Source organism: Podarcis gaigeae (genome assembly GCF_964106915.1).
Source record: "Podarcis gaigeae genome assembly, chromosome: 3".
Lineage (NCBI taxonomy): Eukaryota > Metazoa > Chordata > Lepidosauria > Squamata > Lacertidae > Podarcis > Podarcis gaigeae.
This window is the reverse complement of record NC_139680.1, coordinates 71,959,985-71,985,344: the sequence shown is the minus strand read 5'-3', so window position 1 is coordinate 71,985,344 and position 25,360 is coordinate 71,959,985. Positions and strand designations below refer to the sequence as shown.

At 41.4% G+C, this 25,360-nt stretch overlaps 1 protein-coding gene across 6 annotated transcripts in view; it reads left to right on the top strand.

Annotated features, from left to right (window-relative positions):
- The window catches only part of RPS6KA2 (ribosomal protein S6 kinase A2), a 188,590-nt gene that overhangs the window by 141,036 nt on the left and 22,194 nt on the right, over positions 1–25,360 (top strand). For all 6 annotated transcript variants that reach the window (XR_014562513.1, XM_083732336.1, XM_083732338.1 and 3 more), the window contains 9 exons: positions 1,935–2,015; positions 2,767–2,846; positions 5,977–6,083; positions 8,289–8,326; positions 9,572–9,714; positions 13,201–13,271; positions 14,060–14,148; positions 18,277–18,341; positions 25,002–25,104. Coding sequence is in view for 5 of the 6 variants with exons in the window: in XM_083732336.1 (XP_083588462.1) it covers positions 1,935–2,015; positions 2,767–2,846; positions 5,977–6,083; positions 8,289–8,326; positions 9,572–9,714; positions 13,201–13,271; positions 14,060–14,148; positions 18,277–18,341; positions 25,002–25,104 (777 nt within the window). In the remaining variant the exon portion in view is untranslated. The remainder of the gene's footprint in view (positions 1–1,934; positions 2,016–2,766; positions 2,847–5,976; positions 6,084–8,288; positions 8,327–9,571; positions 9,715–13,200; positions 13,272–14,059; positions 14,149–18,276; positions 18,342–25,001; positions 25,105–25,360) is intronic.

Here is a 25,360-nt window from a genome sequence, read left to right as displayed (position 1 = left end):
TGCTGCTGTGATTATATATTGTTCCCCAAGTTGTGAGCAGTTTCAGAAACCATGCTATAACTTTTGGTGAAAGCATAGAAGGTTTGAGAGTGTATTTGTAAGATTTGCTTTATATACAAATATACAACAAGCAGGACATAATGGGAGCAAGCCATTTACTCAGACTAATCTGCAGTCCTGGATCCATTTACCTAGAAATAAGCTTTACTGGACTCAGTGGGGTTTATTTCTGAATTTGTGCAGCCCTCAAAAATACAACAAAGTTCTAACTAGTAATTCTCAGCTCGCTCGCTCTCTAGCTGTATTTAAAATGCTTTTTTGTTGCCTGTGTCTCTTCTCAGCCAGTCAGTTGTTGCATTCTCAAAGCTCCGATGGGTATCTTATTCCAAAATCTGGAGAGTGCTTTCCAGGTATTAGGAGATACTAGCTTCCACTAGTCAAAAAAACCACCCTAGACTATTAACAAATAATCAGCCTAACAAACAGATAGTTTTCATGGTGGGCCCAGGTGCAGTGAAGCTGTGAGTGGGGGGGGGGGGAGCAGGTAGCAAATAACATAGAGTCATGTGTTGGACTGAAATTAGGCCACAACTTTATTGACTGCAGAAGAATAGGTTTGGCATAGGCAATGGGCAGAGATCCCTTAATCATCCAGTCCACTTGCTGGGTGATCTGCTGTTAGCCAACCAATGGGGGTTCGCCCTTGTTGGGGTCCTCTACAGTATGAACCTCTTCCAGTAGACCCCATTCAGTCAATGGTAGGGGATGCTATGGCTCTAAAACGGGCTTCTGGACAGAAAACACCACACTCTAGAATCCCTTAAGGGGGTCCATCTATAGGCTTGGGCTGGATGTCCCTTTCTTGTCCTTTCTTCCTCAGGATCTAGCCCAGTGCCTCTCCTTCCATCTTCAGTTGTGATGATTGCTATGAGGCAAGTGAAAATCCATGGGACCAAAGCCAATCCACCTGTGGACAAAATTCCTCCTCAGCCCTGAAACCAGCAACCGACGTTTGTCCATAGCAATGTCATTTGGACAGCAAATTCGTTCCTGCAAAGCAGCATGAAGTGCAGTAAAAATGAAAGCGTGGGGGAGGGTGAGTGGGAAAGTCTGGCATGACATGAGATGAGGAGAGAAGGTATGGTCTGCCTTTTATAACCCGGGGGCAGATTTGTCTTCTGTCCAGTCCATTCCCAAGGCCCCACCCCTGGGAACCCATCATGGCAGCTGATTGGCTTCCCAAAGTCCCATTGCCCCTGTCCTCCAGCCAGCTGGAAAGCGTACAGAGCTGCTTCTAACCATGCAAGAGACCTCAGATGTTCCCCCGCTGTGCCGTGCTGGGCTGCAAATGGTGCTGCCTGATAAGTTGGGGAATGGGAATTATTCTACTGCCACTGCCATTCTAGGTGTGTTTAGCAAGAAAAATCAAGCTGTAAACTCCCTGTTTATCAAGAAAGGCAAGTATCTATGGCCTGTCATACAAAAGAAGAGTTATGCACCTGCAGGATAGAATTGTATGCACATAAAAAGCTTTTCTTCCCATTTGCACTGGAGCAGCTCACACTGCTCCATTTTCCTAAGTGACTTGTCTCTTCAGCAGAGGGAACCCGCTACCAACGAGGGCAGCAAACAGCTCCAGCTGTATGTGCAACAAAAGCTTTTGTTAGCCGCCCTGAGCCCAGCTTCGGCTGGGGAGGGCGGGATATAAATAAAATTTATTATTATTATTATTATTATTATTATTATTATTATTATTATTATTATTATGCCTTTGATTCCTTGTCTGCGTGCTCCGTTGAGGGGATAGCAACACGCATACAAAACTAAAACGAGCTATTTGTGGTTATGCTGCAGCACAGCAGCCGATCTAACCGTACAACGTGAGTCTCTTGAACTGTGGGGTATCCCAATGTCTTATTGTTCTCTCTTTACAGTCCGAGATCGTGTCCGATCAAAAATGGAAAGAGACATTTTGGCAGAAGTGAATCATCCTTTCATTGTAAAACTTCATTATGGTAAGATTTCTCTATAAATCAATTCCTAATTGCCTTGGGATATTTTCCACTGGATCCCTTGCTATTCAAATTCATTATCTATTTGTGGTTTTTGATTGCCTACTTATATATAGATCATATTTATCCAGTCAAGGATATGCAGTACTAGAACCCTTCTCCCCCCCCCCCAAGTGTGGCTGTTACTGTAACAACATGGTGAATACCTTATTTTTTTTAAGAGCACTTTATTTATTTTTATGTTACCAGCGTACCTGGTCTATTCTACAGGAGGTTCAGAGCAGTATTTTAACCTCCCAACACCACTGTGGAGCAGAATTGCATGAGAGATAGTGGGTTGCAGTAATCTACCCAGAGACTTGAATAATGGGATGAGCATTAAGTTGCCATCTGCAATATTCTGTCCCCATCAACATAAGGTGATGGTGATGCCTTTCTGTCTCTTTTCCATCATGGATACCAAGGGAGTGCAGGCAGAGTTACTAGGTGGTCTCCCATCTAGTCACTGACCAAACCCAGATGTTGCTGCGTCAAGTGCATTCCGGCCATGCCCTGACTGAAAGGCCATTATCTGTGATACTAGACTATCACAGCTGCTGTTATGCAAAAAGTGGAAGAAGCACCCAATGCCACTATGGTCCCTGCCAAAACAAAACATACCCATTATCCCCTTCCCGTGAAACTCCTTCATGCTTTCACTGAACGTGTACAGGTCCAACATATCTAAATATCCTACTGTCTTTTTCTACTGTAGCATTTCAAACAGAAGGAAAGCTATATCTTATACTAGATTTCCTACGAGGTGGGGACCTTTTCACCAGACTTTCCAAAGAGGTGAGTCCAATAGATTAATGTTTTGTTTGAAAAACAAACCAAAGTAATTCTATACTGGTAGCTGTGTCTCTTCTTAGCAAAAACCTTCCTTCTAGTTTCTCATATATTTAGTTATTTTATTTATTTATTTTCATTACATTTACATTCCACCTTTCCATTAAGGAGCTCAAAGTGGTGGATATGGTTCTCCCCATTACCATTTTATCCTCACAACAACCCTGCAATCCTCTTATCCTGAATACATCCAACACATAGCATCATGGCACTTTATAGCATTTATCTTTAGGGTTTATTTTTATTTGCACTGGATCAAATGTGCTGTAATCTGCCCATATACTTGAGGATAAGGCAAGGTCACAACAAAGCTCAGCAAATGCTTTGTTACTGAACCACACCCTGAAACATCAGGAGTGCATCTTCCCATTTACATCATTCTTGGAGCCAAAGCACAGCAGTTTGTTGGGAAGACCTGCCACGCCCATCAGCCAAGGGTGCCAATGGCTATCAAAGCACCATCTGCAAAGCAACGGAGCAGCTGGAGAGAGGTGCAATGCCTCCTGCTAAACACTTGCTAGCAGCAGAAATGCAGCGCTCTTGATCATCACAGAGCACTGGCCATCCTTCAGTCACAGCCATTTATTCGTTCTAGCACTCAAACACATTTTACACTTCAGACACACCTTGGCATCTGCCACAAAGGAAAATTGTGCTTGTTCCTCCCCATCGCTAAAATGTGAATATTCAAACTTCAAAATCAATAGATGATGATACCATTTTTTTTGCCTTGGTACTGACTGTTGGCAGGAAACCTTTTATTTTGGCAGGAAAACATTAATTGCTCAACTGGGCAGAACAGGGGACTATTCCGTTTTTTAAAAACTGGGTTTCTTAGTGAAAAATATTTATATATTTTAGATAGTGTTTTCTGTTCCAGTCTTAATTACTTTCTCTCTTTGGGCAATATCCAACCAAGCCATACTCAGAGTAGAGCCATTGAAATCAATGTATTTGTCTTTTTTATTTATGCCCTTTGTTTTCAGAGGGTCTTCCTCAGACTATGACTAAGGATAGTGATCATCCTTTCTGTCTCTGCCAATACACAAGTCTCTCTTCCTATTGCTCCTTCCTTTCTTTGCTGCTGCCTCTTCATTCTTTATTCATCTTCCAGGGCTGATGGACATGTTACTCATTGCCAGCTGGAAACCCTGTCCCTGTGCAGGTGATCCATGCAGTGGGAATATAGGGAGCTGACTTGTATGGAGTTAGCCAATTGGCTCTCATAGCTCTGTCATTGCCCACACCGGCAGGCAGTGGCTGTCCAGGGTTTCAGATTGGGAGTCTTCCCCAGTGCTACCCAGAGATGCCAAGGATTGGACCTGGGACATTGTGCATATAGTGCAGGTGCTCTATGACTCAGCTATGGTCCCTTTCCCCAGTAGCATCTCAGTGCCTGTGTACCAAAAACTAGTCTTATGCAAAGCTAAGTCATTGCCCGCATGCATTTTCAGCAATAAGCATAGGTGCGAAGTAACATGTTAAGTCCTCCCCTATTGTATGCTGCTTAAGTAAGGGAAGCCAATTCTATCATGATGACCTGAGTCCACCAAGGCAAGGTGAATGGGAGTACATCAGGATGACACCATGCACCACTAAAAAAAAGTGCAGTATTCTTCTTTCTCTAACCTGCTCATGCAGCTTTTTGGAGTCTGCTGTCTGGGTGAGCCGTAATGACTACTCAATTCTAAATCCTGCCTGAAGAGCTGTGCCAACCACAAGAGTCATTGCCTTGAAGCGGATGGCCTTTTAAAGTCACTTCCAGGGAGCAATTCCTTTGACCGTGGGTGAACTACCTGCCCGTCCTCTTCCTGTGGCTTTCGATATGCTCTGCAAGCAAGGTCATGGAAGTGTAACACACAGCCATCCTGCCATTATCCACAGGACACAGAAATAAATTCTTTGTTTTTCTATAAAGAATAATGTTAGCGCTATTGGTAAATGTGCGGTTAAGCATTATTTCTTTCTTTTTTTAAAGCAGGGGCCTACCGGTTGCTCCTTACAAGGATTTAGCCATCGTTCCTTTAGTAATAAGAAAAACCTTAGTTTTTATTTAGTAATAAATAATTTAGTGATAAGAAAAACCTCCCAACATATTAGTTGGGATAAGGAGGATTAATTATAATACTGGGAAGTAGAACTTTACATACGCTGTGGAAACACAGAAATAATGTTGCTGTTGTTGTTGTTTTTAAAAAAGAATGTAGTTATGGAGAAAAGCACATTTTTATTTTAAAAATGTAAATGTGGCCTCTTCACTATGGCTCCTTTTATGTTAGCCAAAAGAGCAATTTCAAGAAGACTGATTTAATTCATATTTGATAGATTTGTCGTATAACCCCCCCCCCAAAAAAAAAAACTTAAGAGAGACTAGCAAATAATCAGCCCAGTTCATATGTAATACTAGACCACGGTTATAGTTTGTGGCTTGCCTGGAGCAAGACAAACTATCAGCTTGGTTTTGGATGCCATGCTAAGTTAAACCATTACTTTACTCACAGCAACAGAAAGAAGAACAAAGTGGTCACCATCTCTTCTATAGGAACCCACATATTTATACTAATTGCAAACCAGATCAGTGTTTTGGGGGTGGTCATAAAATTTGATTCATTTTATAGGATACCTACAGACTCCAAAATGACCATCTGTAAGTGGGAAATAACATCACCTATTCTGCTTTTGTTCCTAAGGTTATTCAGCTCTCACATGTTAGTGATAAACTTATTTTGTAAAATTTTGGTTGCAATCATATCCACACTTCTGAGAACTCATGATTTCTGGGTAGACATGGATTTATGATGGACTGGAACTTTTGGATGTGAGGAATAGGACAGTATCCCAAATTTGATATAAATATAAATGTCCAAAATCCAATATTTGAATTGATTTTGGTAAATCAAAATGGATTTAGCAGAATCCAGTTTTGGGCTTTTGAATTGTTAGCCTGTTTTCCATTTGGCTTATAATCAGTTGATTTTGTTGGACCAATATATTGTCATAGTATCCTAGCAAAAGTATCCATATAAATAAATTCACTTGTGCATTAAAAAATACTGCTTTTTCTGCTTCTCTCTAGGTTATGTTTACAGAAGAAGATGTTAAGTTCTACTTAGCTGAGCTGGCCTTGGCTTTAGATCATCTCCATGGTCTTGGTATTATTTACAGGGATTTGAAACCAGAAAAGTAAGTTGGAAGATTTTTAAATGGGGTTACTCTGTTTGGATCACAAAATGCCTGTGAGACCCTGCATCAATTTCCTCATGAAATGTATGTCTCTTGGAGTGATATTCTCATTTATCTGAATAGCTTAGAGAACACCCTGAAAGTTCAGAGGATAAGAAACTGTGTCTGTAGTGGGGAGTGAGGATAGGGGTGGGTGGGTAAGAAAGCCAACTTGCTCAACTGGGGTGAAAACAGGACACAACTGTATTGAATAAACAACTTCAAATGGCAAATCAGTTAGCATTTAAGGTGCCTCAAAACTCTGCTGTTGTTGCAGCAGCAGTAGACTAATGTGGTTGCCCTCTGGAAATTATTACACATTCAAATAGTTTGACATTAGTGGGCAAGGGTGCCTAATTGATAAAAAACGTCTAACCTAACTCTCATGGTTGTTGTGGCGATTAAACGAGGCGCAGAAGAACCATGTATTCCATCTTGAGCTCCTTGGAGGAAAAGGTACCCCAAACTCAGTTGCTGACCCCGTTGCTTTTGCCAGGGCCATACCAGCCAATTTTCCATTGGGTTAATAACATCCCCAGGGACTACATTCCTCTCTCCTTTCAGGAAAACTTAGTGGGGGCATACAAGGCAGAAAAACAAACAGCAATTCAGATTCAGTTTCTCCCTTGCTTATGGAAGATATGCGCTCTCTCTCTCTCTCTCTTCTCCTTCTTCTCATCTGTGTTAGATACAGATAAGGGGATTGTAGAACAGCATTGTAGTCTTAAATGAAGATTTGTTGAGCAGCAAGGATTGTATACTCCTTTTGTGGTTTACAACTGTTATGCACATTGCTTTGTCAAAAGAAGCAAGCTTTGTCAGAAAGGCAATAAGAGAGATAGTAGTTGAATAATAGTAGTGACAACTGTCAGTATTCATTATTCATTTATTCTCCGCAACAGTCTGTTCCCAGCCCACAAATGTTCTACCAAGTATCACTGCCTTTCAAATTACATTTCACTGCAAAATACAACAATGTGGGAGTGAGAGTTATTGTTGCAGTTTTCAGAAGATTTTATTTTTTTAAAAAAAATGCTAGGGGGAATCACACACAGTCCTTTTTTTACCCTTGCCCAAATGGATGAATAGAAAGGAATGTGAAGAATAAGCTCATTGGATGGGGTGGGAAAGAAGCAAATGGCAAGCTACTGGTACTTGTTACACTTTCCCTTTACCTTATACTCCTGGGGCCCATCCATTATGTCAGGAGTGGGGAACCTCCAGGCCCTTGGGAATCTTCTCCAGGCACACTTCTCACCAGCCCTCTCCACATCCTCATCGACTGCTTTTGCCTGGCTAGCATGGAAAATAGCAGGAAAATTTACAGTGCCCCACAGAAATCACAGACTACATGTGCAGACCAGGGATTTTTCAGTGGCGGCTCCAAAAGTGTGGGATATTATTCCATATGATATTAGGCAGTCCCCATTCCTGGATATTTTCAAGCAGACCTTTAAAACTTGTTTTTACCTTGCCTTAAAGGAAACTAATTGTGGTTGTGGCTCTGATTGTTTGGCCTGGTCTTGATGATTTTCTTAATCCATATTTTTGATGATGAATTGATAGTTTAATGATATGGTATTTTTTATTGAGATGTTTTCAGAGGTTCTCTATTGTATTTATTACTGAATTTTATGTGAACACATAAATCACAGAATGTTTGAGCAACTTGATTGGAACCTTAACATATTTTTTTACATTTTACAAAAATGGGTAAACACCCATTTTATAATAATAATAATAATAATAATAATAATAATAATAATAATAATAGGACAAGACATTCACATGCAAGTTTATGGACCACTGAAGGAAAATTATCAATATAATAAATTACACAAAGGGATGGTACACTGTATACCGTACTTTGTCTGTCTTACGGGCACAACTATGAGATAGTGTAATGTTATTTCCACTTTAGAGATGCAGACCTGAGGCTGAGACACAGTGGCTAGTTCAGGATCCAAGCCTGGTCCCCTTCCATTGATCTTCATTTGTTCATGCGGAGACCTTTACAATACACAAATATAAGAGGGAAATTTAATGGATGCCTGTGGTTTTCTTCACACTGAATTACTTCAAGTTCTATGCACTAATTATGCATCTTCTGACTTCATTTAATGTGTTTTCCATTTGTCCTAAACTTTTCTGTGTATCATCTTCCAGCATACTTCTAGATGAAGAAGGACACATTAAGATTACAGGTGTGTAGCATCCCCCACACCCCATGAAGCAGCTCCATCTTTTTGTGTTATACCTGTCATTTTCCTCCTGGTGATGAATAGACACTGAGATACATGCTTGAACTTTCACTGGCTTCCTAATATCTTTTGGCACGATTTAAGGTTTAGCTTTAAAGCCTAATTAGATCCCATCTCCTTTGTAATCCATTGCAATGAAAACTAATAGATGCCGCTCTAATGGCCTTGTTTTCTGATGTTTTAATCTAGGTTTTAAGTTTAGCCCATTGTTGTTTTACTTCTTCTTGGTAAAGCTGCTTTGAGAAACTGAAATTAAATAAACAATCTCTCAGATGCAGCAAAACTGCCCCCTAAATACCGTATTTTTTGCCCCATAGGGCGCACCTAGTTTTTTTTGGGGGGAAATAAAGGGGAAAAAATATTTCCCCCCCAGGCTTCCCCCGACCCCAGCCCCCAGAACAGGCTGCTATCCGCAAGCCTAGGGAGCCTGGCAGGAAGTCGCGCCGATCTCCCCAGGCTTGCGGAAATCCGCCCAAAGCCCAGGGCGCGCTCCACTGCACTCCCCAGGCTTTGGGTTGCAGGCAGCTCTCCGCAAGCCGTGGGAGCCCAGCAGGAACTCCTGCTGGCTCCCCGGGCTTGCGGATAGCTTCCTGAAGCCTGGAGAGCGAGAGGGGTTGGTGCGCACTGACCCCTCTCGCTCTCCAGGCTTCAGCGAAAGCCTGCATTCGCCCCATAGGACGCACACACATTTCCCCTTCATTTTTGGAGGGGGAAAAGTGCGTCCTATAGGGCGAAAAATACGGTAATAGCAATTTTGCATCAGGTTCAGAAAACAGATAGCATTTGTGGGGTGCTCCTCAGTTGTGGAACTCCTTCCCATTGCAGATTTACTAAAATTCACTCCTTCCCACTGCAGACCACTTAAATTGCAAGGGTATTCCAAGCCCACTTTAACTTGATGGCAGCATCTGCTAATGCTGAACCTCCAGGGCCACCAACTGAGTGCAACACTCAAAACTTAGAAGAAGGGTATAAAGTTTATATTTCAGCTTCTAAGATTTACATGTGGCTCCTGGTTTTAAATTCTTTTCCCTTTGTTCATTGCTTGGTTCTTCTAGAAAATAATTTTTACTAAAAAAAACTAGAGCTGGGTCGGGTTCTGTGTCTTGACTGGTGTATTTAAAGTGACTGCAAGTGTCTTTATATCACATACTCAATTTCTTTCTTTTTTTATCTACCTTTATTTAGATTTTGGCCTGAGCAAGGAAGCCATCGATCATGACAAGAGAGCATATTCATTCTGTGGGACAATAGAGTACATGGCCCCAGAGGTGGTCAACCGGCGAGGCCACACTCAAAGCGCTGACTGGTGGTCCTTCGGTGTCCTAATGGTAATGAGACAATCCTTATTTTGGGATTGACTGCTTTAGCCTGGTGGACTCTTTGGTAGTGGTTGTGCTATTTCCTATCAAACCATTATTAAGCTACTTCTAAGAAGCACATTTATGAGTTTGAGTTTCTTCACTATCCCCATGATATCAGCATTGGGAAACGAAATCATCTCAGGCACTTATCATTGCTATGAAGCAGTTTTATTCTGAGTGTTTAGTATTTTAGCTTCTTTCGCCGAGAGTCTGCCGTTCTGGCAATTTTCCCCATTGCATCCACCTCAACTGAGGCTGTCCACACTTCTTTGTACTTCTTTATATATTATCCAATCCCAAGGGAAGGGAAGTAGTTGAGTTTTTGCTGCAGCTTCTATTCATTAGAGAAGCACAGCCTCATAATCCATAACATGCTGTTGCTAGGAAACTGGAGAGCCTTAGTATGCTGCCAGATGAATTAGTGAAAAAAGAGAGGTCAAGAAAGAGAGAAATTAAGTAACCCTTACTTGGTCTCCTCAGGATTATGAAGTGGCTGTTCACTTACTCTGAAATTAGAACTTCATATTGAAGGAACTGGAGGCAAAAGATTCCTGCATTGCAGGGGGTTGGACCAGATGACCCTTGTGCTCCCCTCCAAATGTACAATTCTATGATTCTTTATCTGTGTGGGGAGTAAAATGGGGCTTCTCATCTCCTACAAGATATATAGACACCAACAGGGCCTGCCCAAGGCATTTTGTTACCTGAGGAAAAGGACAAGGTGGTGTCTCCCACCACCATTCCACAAAAGAAGCTAACCAGACTGGCAACTGAACTTCAGCAGTGGCAATGTTGATGGGAAGCAGGCTAGCTTGGAGGGCACAGGGCTGGCTGTGTGCCACACAGAACTTTGTCCTCCTCTAACAGAGGGAAACGCCCAAAAAGAATGGCAGGGCATGGTGGCAGCAAACCACAGGCACTCACACCCCAACCTCTTCTGCTTGAGGCAGCTGCCTAACTCTGCCTAATGGTAGGGCTGGCCCTGGACACCAAGGAGAAGCTAAGAGACAGAGCTGATGAAGAGCGATTTGGTGTCAGCTGAAACCCCCAGAATATGCTCACATCTATATTTGAATTCTGTTCTGTCTGCGATGATTACAGGAGACAGCATCTATACATGCGGTCAGCAGAATGAAGGTCTGTTTTAGGACACTCAGAATAACAACATTTCCCCAAATGTATTTCGCTTCTTAGCAGGAACTTCATTCACCTTCCTTCCTTCTGTGTGAATCCCATTGGATCTTTTAGTCATTCCTGCGCCCTCAGCCTCAAAGAACAGAGTAAAGTGACCTTAAAAAGTATCAATCAGTATTTTTGTGCCAAAGTGACCTTAGAAAGTGTCAGACAGTACCTTGCAGCAAGCTGAGTAAACTACAGCCATCAATTTTAAATTATCAGGACACAATTATCTGAAAGTACTAAAAAGAAAACAAAATTTGTTACATGATTATTTTTTATAGACTGTACTCCCCACTCAAAGAGAGTGCAATATTTGCTACTTTTTAGTGATGTTTATGCCAACTCTGCCCCCACTCTCAATATCTAACTTTCCTTAATGTTCATACATATAAGGTACAGTTAACATTTACAGCTAGAAGGATTCTTCTCCTGTATTCTCTGCTCAAAATTGTAATGGCTAGTCTGTTACAATTTGTGCTGCAACAAAACGTTGCAGTGTAGAATTCTTCTGGTCAGGGTTCCAGCTAGCTAGCCAGCCATGCTCTTTTCCAGCACACTCCATTCCATTCTCCTTCCTTTCCCCACTTGCCTGCTGTGTTTTCTATCCCTCCCCTGCAACTGTTAGCATTCTATGGTCAGTTGGCATTCTCAGTTCTCATTGGAGTGGGGGTTCATTTGAAGGGGGATCTCCCTTTTCCTTTTTCTGAAAGAATGTTTCTACTCTTTCCTCTTGTGCACTGCATATTTGTGATCCACAGCATTAAGCTCACACGGATGTCATAGCCCTATTTTTTCTTCTTCAAGATGTCTTCTATCTGCATATGATGCAGGGGGAGCTTTTAGTTTTATTTGCATCAATAGCTTTTGCTAGAACAGCTAGAACAGTTTTTCTTTACACTAAGAGCAACAAATTATTATACAGTATAGACCGTTGGATCTTGTGTGCTTGATGGAAACTCCAGCTTCAGCATTGTGCAGACATGTTCTGACATTTTATTTAAAAATGGTTATAATTTTCAAACATTCATTAAAAAGATGGTTTTCTATCTATCGGCCTACACTGTCAGGTGACTATCACACTTTGCTGGTAAAAGTTTCCACATTGTGGTGAAAGATGGAGCTGCTCCTCATTCTAGGATATTTCATTTCCTAGAATAGCTTTTGCTATTGTGTAGGTCAAACACCAGCTTGTCACCTTTCTTTCTTCTCTTTGGATTTTCATCTGTTCAGAATAGTACTAAGCACTTTTGTTTCCTCTTCTGTAATCCATGGACGTTTTTCTTCAAAACATGGATGTTGTTCGCTTGAAAAACTTCAAAGCCTGTATCTCTTTAAATGCAGGTTCCATATCTTGTTCTTCCCTGTGACATCCAAGCGCTGGTAAACTGGTTAGTTTAAATCAGGGCTGTGAAAACTGTGAGCCTCCACATGTTGTTGGAGTAGAACTCCTGTTATTCCTGACCACTGACCATGCTGGCTGGGGCTGATGAAAATTAGCGTCCAGCAACATCTGGAGGTTCCTCAATCCTTGCAGAAGCTTTCAGTCGCCTCTTCTTGGGCATGGAACAGAGTAGAGAAGAGCACACCACTGAGTGAGCACAGGTCTTTTGCAAACTCATTTTTGTAGCAGGGAAGAATGATTTCCCATTATGTCTGAACTGGGCCATTGTCTTTTAGTATCACCAGATGCCACATTGGACTCAGGCTATTTGCTGTACTCAGTAAGTGACATTTTGAGCTAATTTTCAATAAGGGAAAAAAAATAGAATTCCTGTGGAACTTGTGTGATGCTCCTTGAATTTTGAATTTGGTATGGCTTTTTTAAAAACCATTTAATCTGTCAAAGCAAATGTAGAACAACTATTCTTTGGGGCTTATAATTCCACTTGTATTGCTTTCAGTTACCAAAATGTAAGTGAAAGATGTACTCTGAGCTATTTAAACTAGATTTAGTATCCAATTATAATTTATCTTAATCAAAGTGGAACAGATGTTAGCATGATGCCGATCGTGCTTGGAGTGGCATCTCGTAAACTAGGGAACTAAAAGAATTTGGGGGGAGGGTGGAAGGAAGGCAAACAAAAGAGGCAAAATGATTTAGGGGTTAAGGGCTCCGACCATAGAGTTTGGACTTCCCTTGGGGGCTCTTTGAGGTAGGGTCTATGACACCAATTGCAATGATCACCAGCACTTCTGCCGAGAACACCACACCACTACTTGCAATGCTTATGCACTTAGGTCTTTATTTAGCTTTCTGCTCTCCTCTTTTTACAGTTTGAAATGTTGACAGGGTCGTTGCCATTCCAGGGGAAAGACAGAAAGGAGACAATGGCTCTCATTCTCAAGTGAGTAGTAAGCTAAGCTCCAACGTGTTTGTTGACGTAAAACGTGTACTCTTTTGCTTGGAATAGAAAAAGTTTGCGTGGCTGTAGAGGCGGGGAGAAATTTGATTCAGCTTTCATTTAAAGACAAACCTACCAATTCTGAAATAATCTGTGAACAGCCAGACCATTGGCACATCTGGTTCAGTACTGCCTATATGGAATGGCAGCAGTTCTCCAGGATTTCGGATCGGTCCCTCCCAGCCCTATCTGGAGATGTTGGGGATTGAACCTGGGACCTTCTGCATGCAAAGCAGATGTCCCACCACTGTGCTATGGTACAGCCCTTCCTATATGTGAGCTAGTAGTAGGGTAAATAAAATAAATAGCTGGGAGCTCTAGATCAGTAATCTGCAACTATATCAGACCCCAACCCGCAACATGGCATCCAAATTAAATTATTTATTGTGTATATTTTTCTCCTATTCCTACTAGGGTGACTAGATGCGAAGGAGGGCAGAGTTCCTGCCATTTTGTATTTAAAGGGGGGAATTACATACTTCCCATAGCCATTGTGAAGAAGAATAAGCATGGTAAAGACTATGAGGAAAGAATTAAAGAAATGTTTAATAGAGTCGGTATTATGGAGCAGTCTTTATCCAATATGCCTCGAGATTACTTTGGGGGACTCTCTATATTTTTCCATACATATTTCCTCTGTGCATCTGTATTTCCACTGATAAATATGTGTGTGATCTTTTTAGACATTTCTGAAAAGTCCTCCTACATTTTAAAAGTTTCTGTTCTTTCAGAGCCAAGCTAGGAATGCCACAGTTTTTGAGCACAGAAGCTCAGAGTTTGCTTCGAGCTCTTTTCAAGAGGAATCCATCCAACAGATTAGGTATGGGGATTCATTTCATTTCTGGTCTGTGATAAATTCAGCGATAGATTACAATCAAATGTTAATCTGTAGTTTGTTTTCCTTGTCACTTAATTTTGATTTGTTCTCATGTAAATGGCATAGTTGAACAATGTGCTGGGAAGAGATGCAAGGTGATGGAGCTTTAATTAAATATGTGTTTTGGGCTTTTAATATGGATTGCACTGATTGTTGAAGAATTGGTTTAATAATGGCAATTAGTCATGATAGCTAAGTGTTGTCTACACATACTGAAACAGATGCTAGTTATTTATTTCCTTATAGGAGTATTTCTAAACAGCCAGCTCATACAGAAACAATACAGCAGTGATGAAATTATAAAATACTAAAGAAATGACCAATACTGAATCAAATTAATTCCACACCCACCCACTCTTCAGCCGATGTCACTTGTGATGCCATCTAATGAGTCACAGAGCAGAGGTAAAACCTGAGTTGGCTTTGCATGCCTGTTTCCAGTCCAGAAGGGCAGCACATAGTGAAAGCAGCAGGATTTTCCAAGCCGTTCGCATCAAAAGCCCTGAAAAAACCTAGGAAAAAAATGTTTTAGCAGTGCCTTGCAAGGTACCAACTTCAGGACTTCAAAGCACCTCGAACCTTTGTGACATTCCATGATTGACAGGTGAGTGGCCCCGCCCACATCTAAAATTTGGCCCGCAAGGTTGATTTTGATAAGAATCTGGTACATGGAAACAATTATTATTATTATTATTTAAAAAGAATTTTATTAAGTTTTTCAATAGTTATATAAAAACAAGACAAAACAATAATAAAAAACAAACAAAAGAAAAACAAGACAAAAAAAAGAACAAGTATAATTTCATTCCCTTTTTTTCTTATACCTTTTCTTACTTTCCCGACTTCCCCATACCTCCCCTCTCTGTATTCCAATTTCTGTTATATTAATTCAGCAAATCCTTCCCCTTAATTTCGTTTAATTTTTAACCCTTCTTTTCTTACTACTTATCCAGTCCGGCTGGAAACCACACAATTTCTAAACCAACGTCATTCTAACATTCATTAATTTTACAGTATTTCTTGAGATAGTCCTTAAATTTCTTCCAATCTTCTTCCGCTGTCTCTCTCCCCTGGTCTCGGATTCTGCCAGTCATTTCTGCCAGTCCCATATGGTGCATGGAAACAATTAAGTTCCCTACCCAGCTCTCATAGGGACGCGAGTGGCACTGTGGGTTAAACCACAGAGCCTAGGACTTGCCGATCAGAAGGTCGGCGGTTCGAATCCCCGCAACGGGGTGAGCTCCCGTTGCTCGGTCCCTGCTCCTGCCAACCTAGCAGTTCGAAAGCACATCAAAGTGCAAATAGATAAATAGGTTCCGCTCCAGTGGGAAGGTAAACGGCGTTTCCATGCGCTGCTCTGGTTTGCCAGAAGTGGCTTAGTCATTCTGGCCACATGACCCGGAAGCTGTACGCCAGCTCCCTCAGCCAATAAAGCGAGATGAGCACAGCAACCCCTGAGTCGGTCACAAATGGACCTACTGGTCAGGGGTCCCTTTACCTTTACCTTACCCAGCTCTCACCATCTTCCAATGCCCTCTTTTTATGTGCTAGTCTCTTGCAGTAAAAATCACCATAGAGTGATTGAAGGGGCTTGAAGGGGCTACAACACACACGCTTGAAGGGGCTACAACACACACGCACACACACACTCTGCTTGCAAGAAACTTAAGTAGAAAAAAGGGGGGGAATACTATAGGGAAAAGAAAAGTGAACCTTTTTCTCTTGTAAGATTGGTCTCAGGATTATTATTTTTTAATTACCTAATTACCCAATTGATTAAGGAGTTCACTGACAGCAGCATCCCAGGGGATTATAGCATCTAATTAAATTTCTTTTAGAGAGCCAAACACAGGACAGAGCAAGTGCAGATAGATGTGAAAACCTGCTACCGTGTCTAAGCTACATTACCAGCTTTCTGACTTGGATTCCAAATAAACATGTAAAGCTAAATTAAGTACATAATTTGATCCAATCAGAGCCGAAAAGGAAATCAGAGAGGAAAAGGAAAGATGGTTTTCCTCCGCCTTGCATCCTTAGCTGCTCAACTGCTTGAGGTGGCGTGACGAAGGCTGACTATATAGAGTGTTTGATATCACACCCACCAGTCTCTCCAGTAGAGTTCTAACAGGCAGTTGTTAACAGGATTCTTGGCAGCCTGATGTGATTGCCATCTGGCTGAGCTATAGGTCTTGCATTTCTATTGATATGTAGCTGAGGAGGAAGGAAACTCTCAGATTTGGTTTTTCTTTGCTGGAGCTGCTACAAATACTAATATAATCTTTAAGGTAAAAGTTTTTCCCCCATAATGCACGCATGTCAGCTGCTACAGGCCATGAAAGGAAGCTTAAGTTTCTGGGATGTCACTCTAAAGACTGAAGTAAAAAGATATTCCTCTGCAGTTAGGCTGGCCTTGGATGGACTGATCCCACAGAGCTATCCTTAATGCTGTCCATAATCTTAGCCTATGTCTTCATTCTTTTTAAAGGCACTCACCCAGTGTTTCCCCCTAGGAATGTTTATGAACTTAATCAAACATTGAGATACACGTAGAAAATATTCCAATGGAATTTAAGGCTCATGTAGATTCCTTCCCGGCCCCCCCACCATACTAACAGTATTGTATATAAATATACCTTTTTGTACCCAAAGGCCCCCAAACAGCATATTACATATTACAAAAGAAATATACTACAATAGTGCAATATAGTGCAATCGTAAGACGCCCCAGTTTGAATCTTGCCTTGACCATGAACTTAGATGGCCTTAGGCAAGGCAAACTCGCTTACCCTTCATCCTTCCCCCTTTCCTATGTAGGATAATAATACTCACCTTATAGGGGTGTTACAAGACTTACAACTAGCTAATGCATGTGAAGTGCTTTCAATACTTGAAAGTGCCGGGCAAATGCTCCTGCTGCTATTATCACCACCATAGATCGATCTAAAAAAAGGCATTGTGCATCTGTCATGTATTTCCACATACAAAGCCACCAAGTATCCTCTCAGGTCCTGCATTGCTTCCACATAGTAGATTCAGTTCCCTTCCAGGGGTCCTTTAGATACAGTGCAGAGTGTTCCATAACTGGCTGAGGCTGGACTTGGGTCCCATCAGTGATGCAAGAGGACGTTGTCCCTTGCGCCAGTAGTTGGTCTCTGGAGCTGGATCCCGTAAGTCTCTGCCTTAGCCATAGCATTGCACTGGAAAATGTTTCATATGATCATTCACACTTGTTACAGGTAGCACTGGGGTCAGATTCTGACAATGAACATTCAGAAGATGGTTAAATAAAGGAAGATTGATGATGTGGTTGAAATGCTTGCTTTGAGTGCGTAGGCGACGTACGCTTCATAAAAGTATTTGCGTTTTTGGCCTGCCAGTGTGATTCTTTCTCTGCCCACTTATTTAACTACAGCTTCTACAGAAAACCATTTGTTCTTTTCAAGTCCGCCTATAGAATTTTAACTAGTAATCTTTCCAGGAATTACTTTGATTAGATGTTGCTGTTCAGCACTACATAAGTGGTAAAGCACTAACTTAAAGCATAAGAAGTTATTGACAGTGAAGGGGTCAATTACGTTAGCAGGAAACAGAAGGTGAGGGCAGAATGATTCTGTTCCTCTTACTACTACTACTATTATTGTTATTTTTAAACTCTGGTGTACAGTACTACAGCTGAAAATAAATGCTGTATACTATTTGTGTTGGTGAGAGCCCCTTGGGACATGCATTGTTTCACAGTTCCTCTGAGTCCAACTTAGCACAATTGATGCCTCAAATAGCAACCATGGAACAGCAGCAATAAAATCCATCATTGGGCGGCCCCAACTAAAGAAGAAGAAACCCACTGGAATTTAAGTGCTCACATAAAAGGAGGCAAAGAAGGGACCAAACAAACCTTACTTGAAAGCCTATTTTGTAGTTTTGGAACCCACAACCAGAAAGCCGCCTCTCTTGCCCGTACCAGCCACAAATCTCTTGCTGGGGTTGGGGAGACAGTGAGAAGGTCCTCTTTATTAGAAATGATGTTCATTTTACATCCTCTTTATTATCTCTCTTTCATTGCTTTGGCAGGTGCTGGCCTTGATGGAGTTGAAGAAATTAAGCGGCATCCTTTTTTTGCTACTATAGACTGGAATGTAAGTACTTCACATGGTTGTCTTGTCTGACTAGTTAGATGTGCAGCCCAAATCCAGGATTTTTCCTTGCTCAGAACAACCTGACTCCAGCACTGCTTCTCCAGTGTGTTTGCAAGCAGGGATGCAATCCTGCATAGAGCAACTCTTTTTAAAAAAACACCTCAACAGCTGGATTGTCTCCTACCTGTGCATTTGCACCACACAGACCTCCCTACCACATCGCCCCTCTCCTACTTCACAGTGAATCAGCTGTCAGGAGATCAAGTGAGTGCCACTGACCCACAACACCATCCACTACTATCTACTGCCCAATTTTGGCTACACTAAAATTCTGGATACCTGAACTGTTTTCTGTGGGGCAATAATCACTCCTCCACTAAGAGAGGCCAAAACTGTCTAGACAGTACACATATCACTCTAACCTTCTCTTTCTCTAATAGGCTAGATCTGCTTTTGTAGATGTCAGTCATTGCTACAATTCATTCATTGCCTCAAAATACAGAAAGGCTCAAGTCCTCTTCTTTCTCATAAAACAGATGAGAATAGTACCTGCATGTTTTGCTTTATATCACAGGTAGGGATCTGAAGAGCCGGGGGGGGGGGGAACCACAGCAAAATTCAGGTGGGAAAAAACACTTGAGGACAAGCAAGAGCAGTCCTCTTGGAGGGCATTGCCATTGTCATAAGAGAAGAAAAAAGGATCCAGCGTCTTCTTGGCTTGTGGCCTTCCTCTTGCTGGCACGGTTGGAGCATCTGTTTCTGTCCTCTTTTCTAGCATAGAACTACATAATTTTGTTTCCATTCAATCTGTGCTTCTGCAAATTCATTGGGTCCAAGATTTAAAGGCAGACATGTAAGTGATGATAGCAGTGCTTCTGCATTTGACTAGATTACGAAACAAGCAGCACCCTTAGGGCTTCTTGTTGGAAAGTACAGAATGTTGCGGAGTACAGAACATCTTCAGGTATTTGGCCAAGGAACACAGTCTGGGATTCTGCCAATTATAACCCTCCTGCAACACCATTGCAAGGCCCTCGCACAGCACAATCTCTGACTCATCTTCTTTCCTACTTCAGATTCCCCCACCTTCTGCAGCATGTGAAAGAAATTGGTCTATTTTTGGAAATACTCACATCAAATCAAGCAATAAATTGACTTGTAGATGGGTGGAATTTTCAGTCAGGCCAAACCTTTGGTTTTTAAAGGTCCATGATAAATGTGATGGCAAATATTAAAAAAAAAAGGAATGGTTAGCTTAGAGGAAGAGACCAATTGAATTTCTTGTAGTATTCATTGAGTCTTGTCTCTCCTCCCCTTTTCCTCAACTCTTTTTATGTCAACTTGTCATTGCGGAGGACTGGAGAAGACAGTGATTTTTAGAATAAGTAATGATTTGTTTTACTATAATATCGATAGTTTCTGCTATCAATTTCTGCTATGGTTTTTTATTATAATATTGATAGTTTCTGATAGTTATGCCTGCTTCTCATAAACTGGCAAAACCAAAAATATGCTATGTTCCTTACAATTCAGCAGCTTCTAATGCCACTTGTAATGAAAACTTAAAATATTTATTTATTAAATTTCTAGACCACCCTTCTTCTGAGCATCACAGGGCAGTTTACAAAACAAAAACACACAACACACAACATAACAACAAACAAAACAATAACCCACCCACACAGTTTAAAAGGCCATAGATTACTTAATTAGCCAAAGGCCTATGAGAAGAGGAATGGTTTTTTTCCTGGTGCCTAAAATATAATTCAATTTGTAATTATTGTTTGTGTAAACTGTACTTTTAATATACCAAAAATATATTCTGTGGTAAACCAAGTTATACATAATGCATTTTATGTTCCTAAAGTAACAAAGCGACTTGTAATATGTAGAGAGTACTTTTTTAAAATAGAAAGTATGGCATTTTTGCCAATTAATTCTGTTCTTTTCTGAAACCTCTAACGGGGAAAACACCAATTCCACACCCTCTCCCAACCTGGTTTCAAAATTTCCAAAAAAATTACATTTCTAATCTCAGGTTATGCAACTGCTAGACAGCTACTTTTTAATGAAAAAAGCTACACATCCGGGGGCTGTGGATCATCTGGGAAGGGGACTGCTCCCCCCCCCCAGACACCAATGAATAAATGTACTTGAAATGTGAGAGACTAATTTCCACATAATGAGCATATAGTTCAGATACAGTTTTTCTGGATTCAACCCAACATAATTATGAATGGGATTTTAATGTTACTATTTCAGCCTGGTTGTCTAAGGCTGTTGATCCTAGCCATAGACTGGCAACGCCACTATTTGCAAGGGACATTTCAGGGGTGGGTGGGGGTTGAGTGTAGCTTTTAAAAGCCCAGTAGCAGCAGATGGTCTGTTTGACTTGATGGTTTTCTGAATATGAACCAGCATGAGTTCTGAACGGAAGCTAGTCCTTGATGTCTTATAATGATGCTTCCAGCTGCTGAAAACGCCTTTGTTGCTAGAGAAGAGGAATAGAGCTAATGCAGGTGCTTTGTTCTCATCGCTGTTATTACTGGGAAAGGTCAGCAATGAGCTCAGTTTTGTTCCATGATCACACACTTTTTAGTCTTTCTTATACCTCTTGCCCCATTCAGCACACATGGTATGAATATTGATATATTTTATTTATGGAGAAGAAAAACTTCCTTACATTCGCTGCTGGATATGATCCAAAGTATTCAGACTGCTTTTAGTTAAACACTAATAAGAAAAGTAAAGACAGTCTAATTACCTATGCCACATTTTTCTTATAATATTTTCTCTTCACATTTGATGGAAGCATTGTTTCGGAATAAAAACACCACACCACAGTTCCCATTACTAATTATAAGTAGGTATTTAAGGATGCCAACTAATTAAATGTTCTGTATTTTAAAAAGCAAATCATTTAATAAAAATAGCTATTAAATATTACAAATATACACCTTGTATTTTGAGAATGTCTCAACAGACATTTATATCCCACCTTTTCTCCAGACTTGGACTCAAGGCACAGATGAAATACAAAAGGGTAAAACATATAAAAGATAACAGTAATGATTAAAACAATTTAAAAAACAACATTATCACTGGACATTGCACTCACCAGCTCAAATCCCATTAAAATCTAGTGCTACAAGTGTTTCTCTCCCACCTTCCAAATCCTTATGCTCCCCAGCTTGGCCTAATAATAAACCTCTGATTGTTAATTACTCTGCTTTAATTGCATCCAGCCAGGGTGAGTCTGCATTGTGGCATCTCCTCTTCAGGAATAAAGCAACAGTTTTGGAAATGTCCAGTTAAAAAAATTAAGATGTGCTGAAGCTGCCCCTTGTATTGTGAGGTCACCCTGCCTACAACAACTTCATTACTTGTCGTCATCCATCCTCTGTGTATATGGACCAGCAGAGGCTGAAGACTCACAAACAGAGGGGTGAGATGCCGTTGATGACTTCATCTGACCGTTAAACAAAGCCAGTTGGCCACCATGCTCCCAAGTGCAAAGACTTCAAAGGAGAAGGGTTTTGTTTTTATCCGGTTCTTCTGCCTAAGAAATATATTCATCAAAAACATCAACTGAAGTTAAAAATAGAAATGAGCTATGTGTGCCTATTAACATAGAAATGGAAAAGTGATTCATAGATCTAAAGTGATGCCCTTTTTTGGCATCTCCTGACAGTATCGCTTTGTCAGTGCAACGGTTCAGACTCGATAATGTTCCAGAAGATAATTCATCCCTGTGTCTACTTACTGGATTGTGTGTTCATGTTCCTGTGTAGCAAGTGTATAATAGTTCAGGGAAATCATTCCTTCATCCCTGTGCGGAGCAGCTTTTTCGCGTTGCTGTGCGTCACTAGCTTTCGTTCTGCCTTTCTATTTCTGGAAGGTATCTGGAGATCAGCTCAGTTTCTCATCAAAGTCATTAGCTCTGTGAATACATTCAAATAGTCTGGAAATGGACAATCTTAGAGAAGGGAACATAAGACTCTGCCTGTTCTCTCTCCCCGTCCCCCTTTGGAACTTGTGCACCTGAGCCCTTTGGACAAGCATTTGTTCTGGATTGATGGACCATACCTTACAAACATGGAACATACAAATGGCTCATTCAGTGCACTATTTGGACAAAGCTACATATGCATAGCTCTCTGTGAACAGGTTTCCATTAACGAATGGAACACGGTCAGCAGGTGGAATCTTCTGCCATCATCCCCATGCATTCATTTCTACACTGTGTGAACATCTGCACAGTGCTATTCATTGCAGGAAATGACTAAATAATGCTTAATTCAATTAAATGAGTGCCCTTCCAGATGATGACTGCCAGATGCATATAGAACGTGTGTTTACATCTGCCTCTCTTGTTTTTCTACCTATTTTTAAAAAGGAAATTCTGTTACACAAAGCATTCATATCTTCACAAATAATGGCAATGAGGCTTAACATGTGACTCATGGTTGCTTCCTTATTCTTCTTCGTGGTACGTTATATGGATCCCAGGAGAACAAGTCCTCTGTTAAGTTTATGTTGAAGTCCTGGGCAGAGTTATTGGAAACACACAGCAGCAGCAAGAAGCAAAGCTATGCGCGAGGAAATGTGTAAAAGAGAGTTTGAGAAAGCAACGTTGCAAATGGCATCAGAATCTAGTCAAAACAAAGAAAACTGTGACAGGAATATTGGCCTGATATGAAACAATATCAATAAGTACAACAAACAAGTGGAGGAAGTTGGAATCAAAGATGAATTTAAAAAATTAACTTTCTGAGAAATAAACAGACACCCCATACCCCTCTTCCATCTTAAATATGTGTTCACAAGTCTGCTTTGAAGCATTTTTAAAATCAACTTTTAAACAACTCTTCCCTCATTCACCACATTAGGATTTGCAGTGCCTATCTATTTCCTGCACATGGATCACCCATTGACACTCACTCTCTCTCTCTCTCTCTCTCTCTCTCTCTCTCTCTCTCTCTCTCTCTTCCTTGCACAATATAAATAAATAAATAAACAGCCCCTCACATTCTTGAGTGGGATTACATGTGGCATCAAACAGATGGCTGCTTGCTTGTCACAGTCTTCACAGTGCCAGTCACTTGTTAAGGAGTGAAAGGGCTTACTGCAGACCTCCATGTTGCCTTTTCCCTCCTCTAGTACGTAGTCTGCAGCGTTAAAGCTGGTCATCTGCCTGGCACTGTGCAAAGAGACAAACACGTGTCAGCTCTGTGTACAAGGAGCTGCACTTTGAACCCTTACCTCATTTGTCCTCACAGCAATTTTGTGTAAGGTAAATCAGTTATCGCTCCCATTTAAAGCAAGACTCCACCCAGGGCTGACAATCCCAGAAACCCCTTAGTGGTTGTTTTCATACATTGCGTGGCTATTCCCTCCCCCCCACGTGTGGAATAAATAATGACACAGGACACAAGCATTTTAAGTTAATGGACGAAAATGGCCACAACTTTATTGATTACAGGTAAGAGAGGTATTGGCTTTAGGCATTGGCCCCTAACCGACTATCCGGTCTAACCGGGAAGGGTTAAACACCAACAGGGGGAGCTACCCGAGATGCATATCCCTAGGTGCTCCCCGAGGGGTTACTGCTCGGGGGCACGCTTTAGGCCCTAGCCTCCGTAGGTTTCGGACGAGGCGTCGCCCCTCGGAGTCCTTTAACGAACTACCCTTCAAGCATTGGGGGAGGTGATGGCGCTCCTCCCCCCATCACATTTGCATGACAATACCCCGGCCAATGCCTACCGCCATAACCGAGGAAGTTGTGACGAATTGCTAAGAGGTAGGCGAAAAAACCAAGTGGCTCACAAACCAGCCAATTAGCCAAATGGAAAAATTCCTACCCGGCCCCAAGCGGCGACCAGCAGAAGCCCATAGCAAGGTCAATGGCAAATCTAAAGGGTGGGTGGGTGGGAAATCGCGGTAGTTGCAAGGAAGAAAAGGGGCGAGCCAAGGGCTGCCCCGACCTTATGTGGCCTCTGGAAGGCCCGCCCCCGACGCCAGCTGATTGGCTGTCGCGCGGGGGTGTAACTAGGGAATCCCTGATTCCCGCGAGGCTGACGCCAGCCCCGCGGGAGCGTGGGCGGGGTCGTGAGCCCGCAACCCCACCCCCTCCTGATGCTCGGTAGTGGCATTGCATCATGGCACATTACAACACTAATACCTCATTTGACCTGTGTGATACTGCTAAGCATAGAGGAAATAGATGTTTAGGTAATAGAATATTTCAAGGGTGATCTTCCCACCTTTTCCTAGGCTTAGCACTGAACATAATTTCCTAAACACAAGATGCAATGTGTGTATTACAATACCACCCTATGCATGTATACTTGAAAGTATGGCCCATTGTGTTCAATAGGGCTTATTCCCAGATAAGTGTGTATAGGACTGTAGCATGAACGTAGCCAGGATTTTTTTTGGGGGGGTAGGCTTTGTGTTGGGGAGACCGAACCGAGTTATCTGTGATACAATTGGTCAGTTAAGTATTTTTATTTATTTACTTGTTTGGGGGGTGGGGAAGCTGCCCTCCCTGGCTACACCCATGGACTGTAACCTAAAATATCTTTCCTGTGTTTTTGTTCTTTAATGTATCTTGTTGGCAATTATTTTAATCCATCATTTGTGGTGGTGGTTGTTTTGCAGAAGTTGTACAGGAAAGAAATCATGCCGCCTTTTAAACCTGCTGTGGGACGGCCAGAGGACACCTTTCATTTCGACCCTGAATTCACTTCACGGACACCAACAGGTAATCAGGAACAGCAGCAAGAGAAATAAAATAAACAAATTCAATGGAAAAGATCATTATGAATGTTTTTTTATTCCATCTATGAATCACTTCCCGTAAAGTATCTTGAAGCGATGTCACATTAAAAACAACAGCAATAAAGGGATTTTTTTATTCCATATGTAGAAACAAAAACAATTCCATATGTAAAAAGAATCCCATCTACAAACAATTTAAAACAAGTTCATATGCAAAAATCAGTTTCAAATCCAGTACA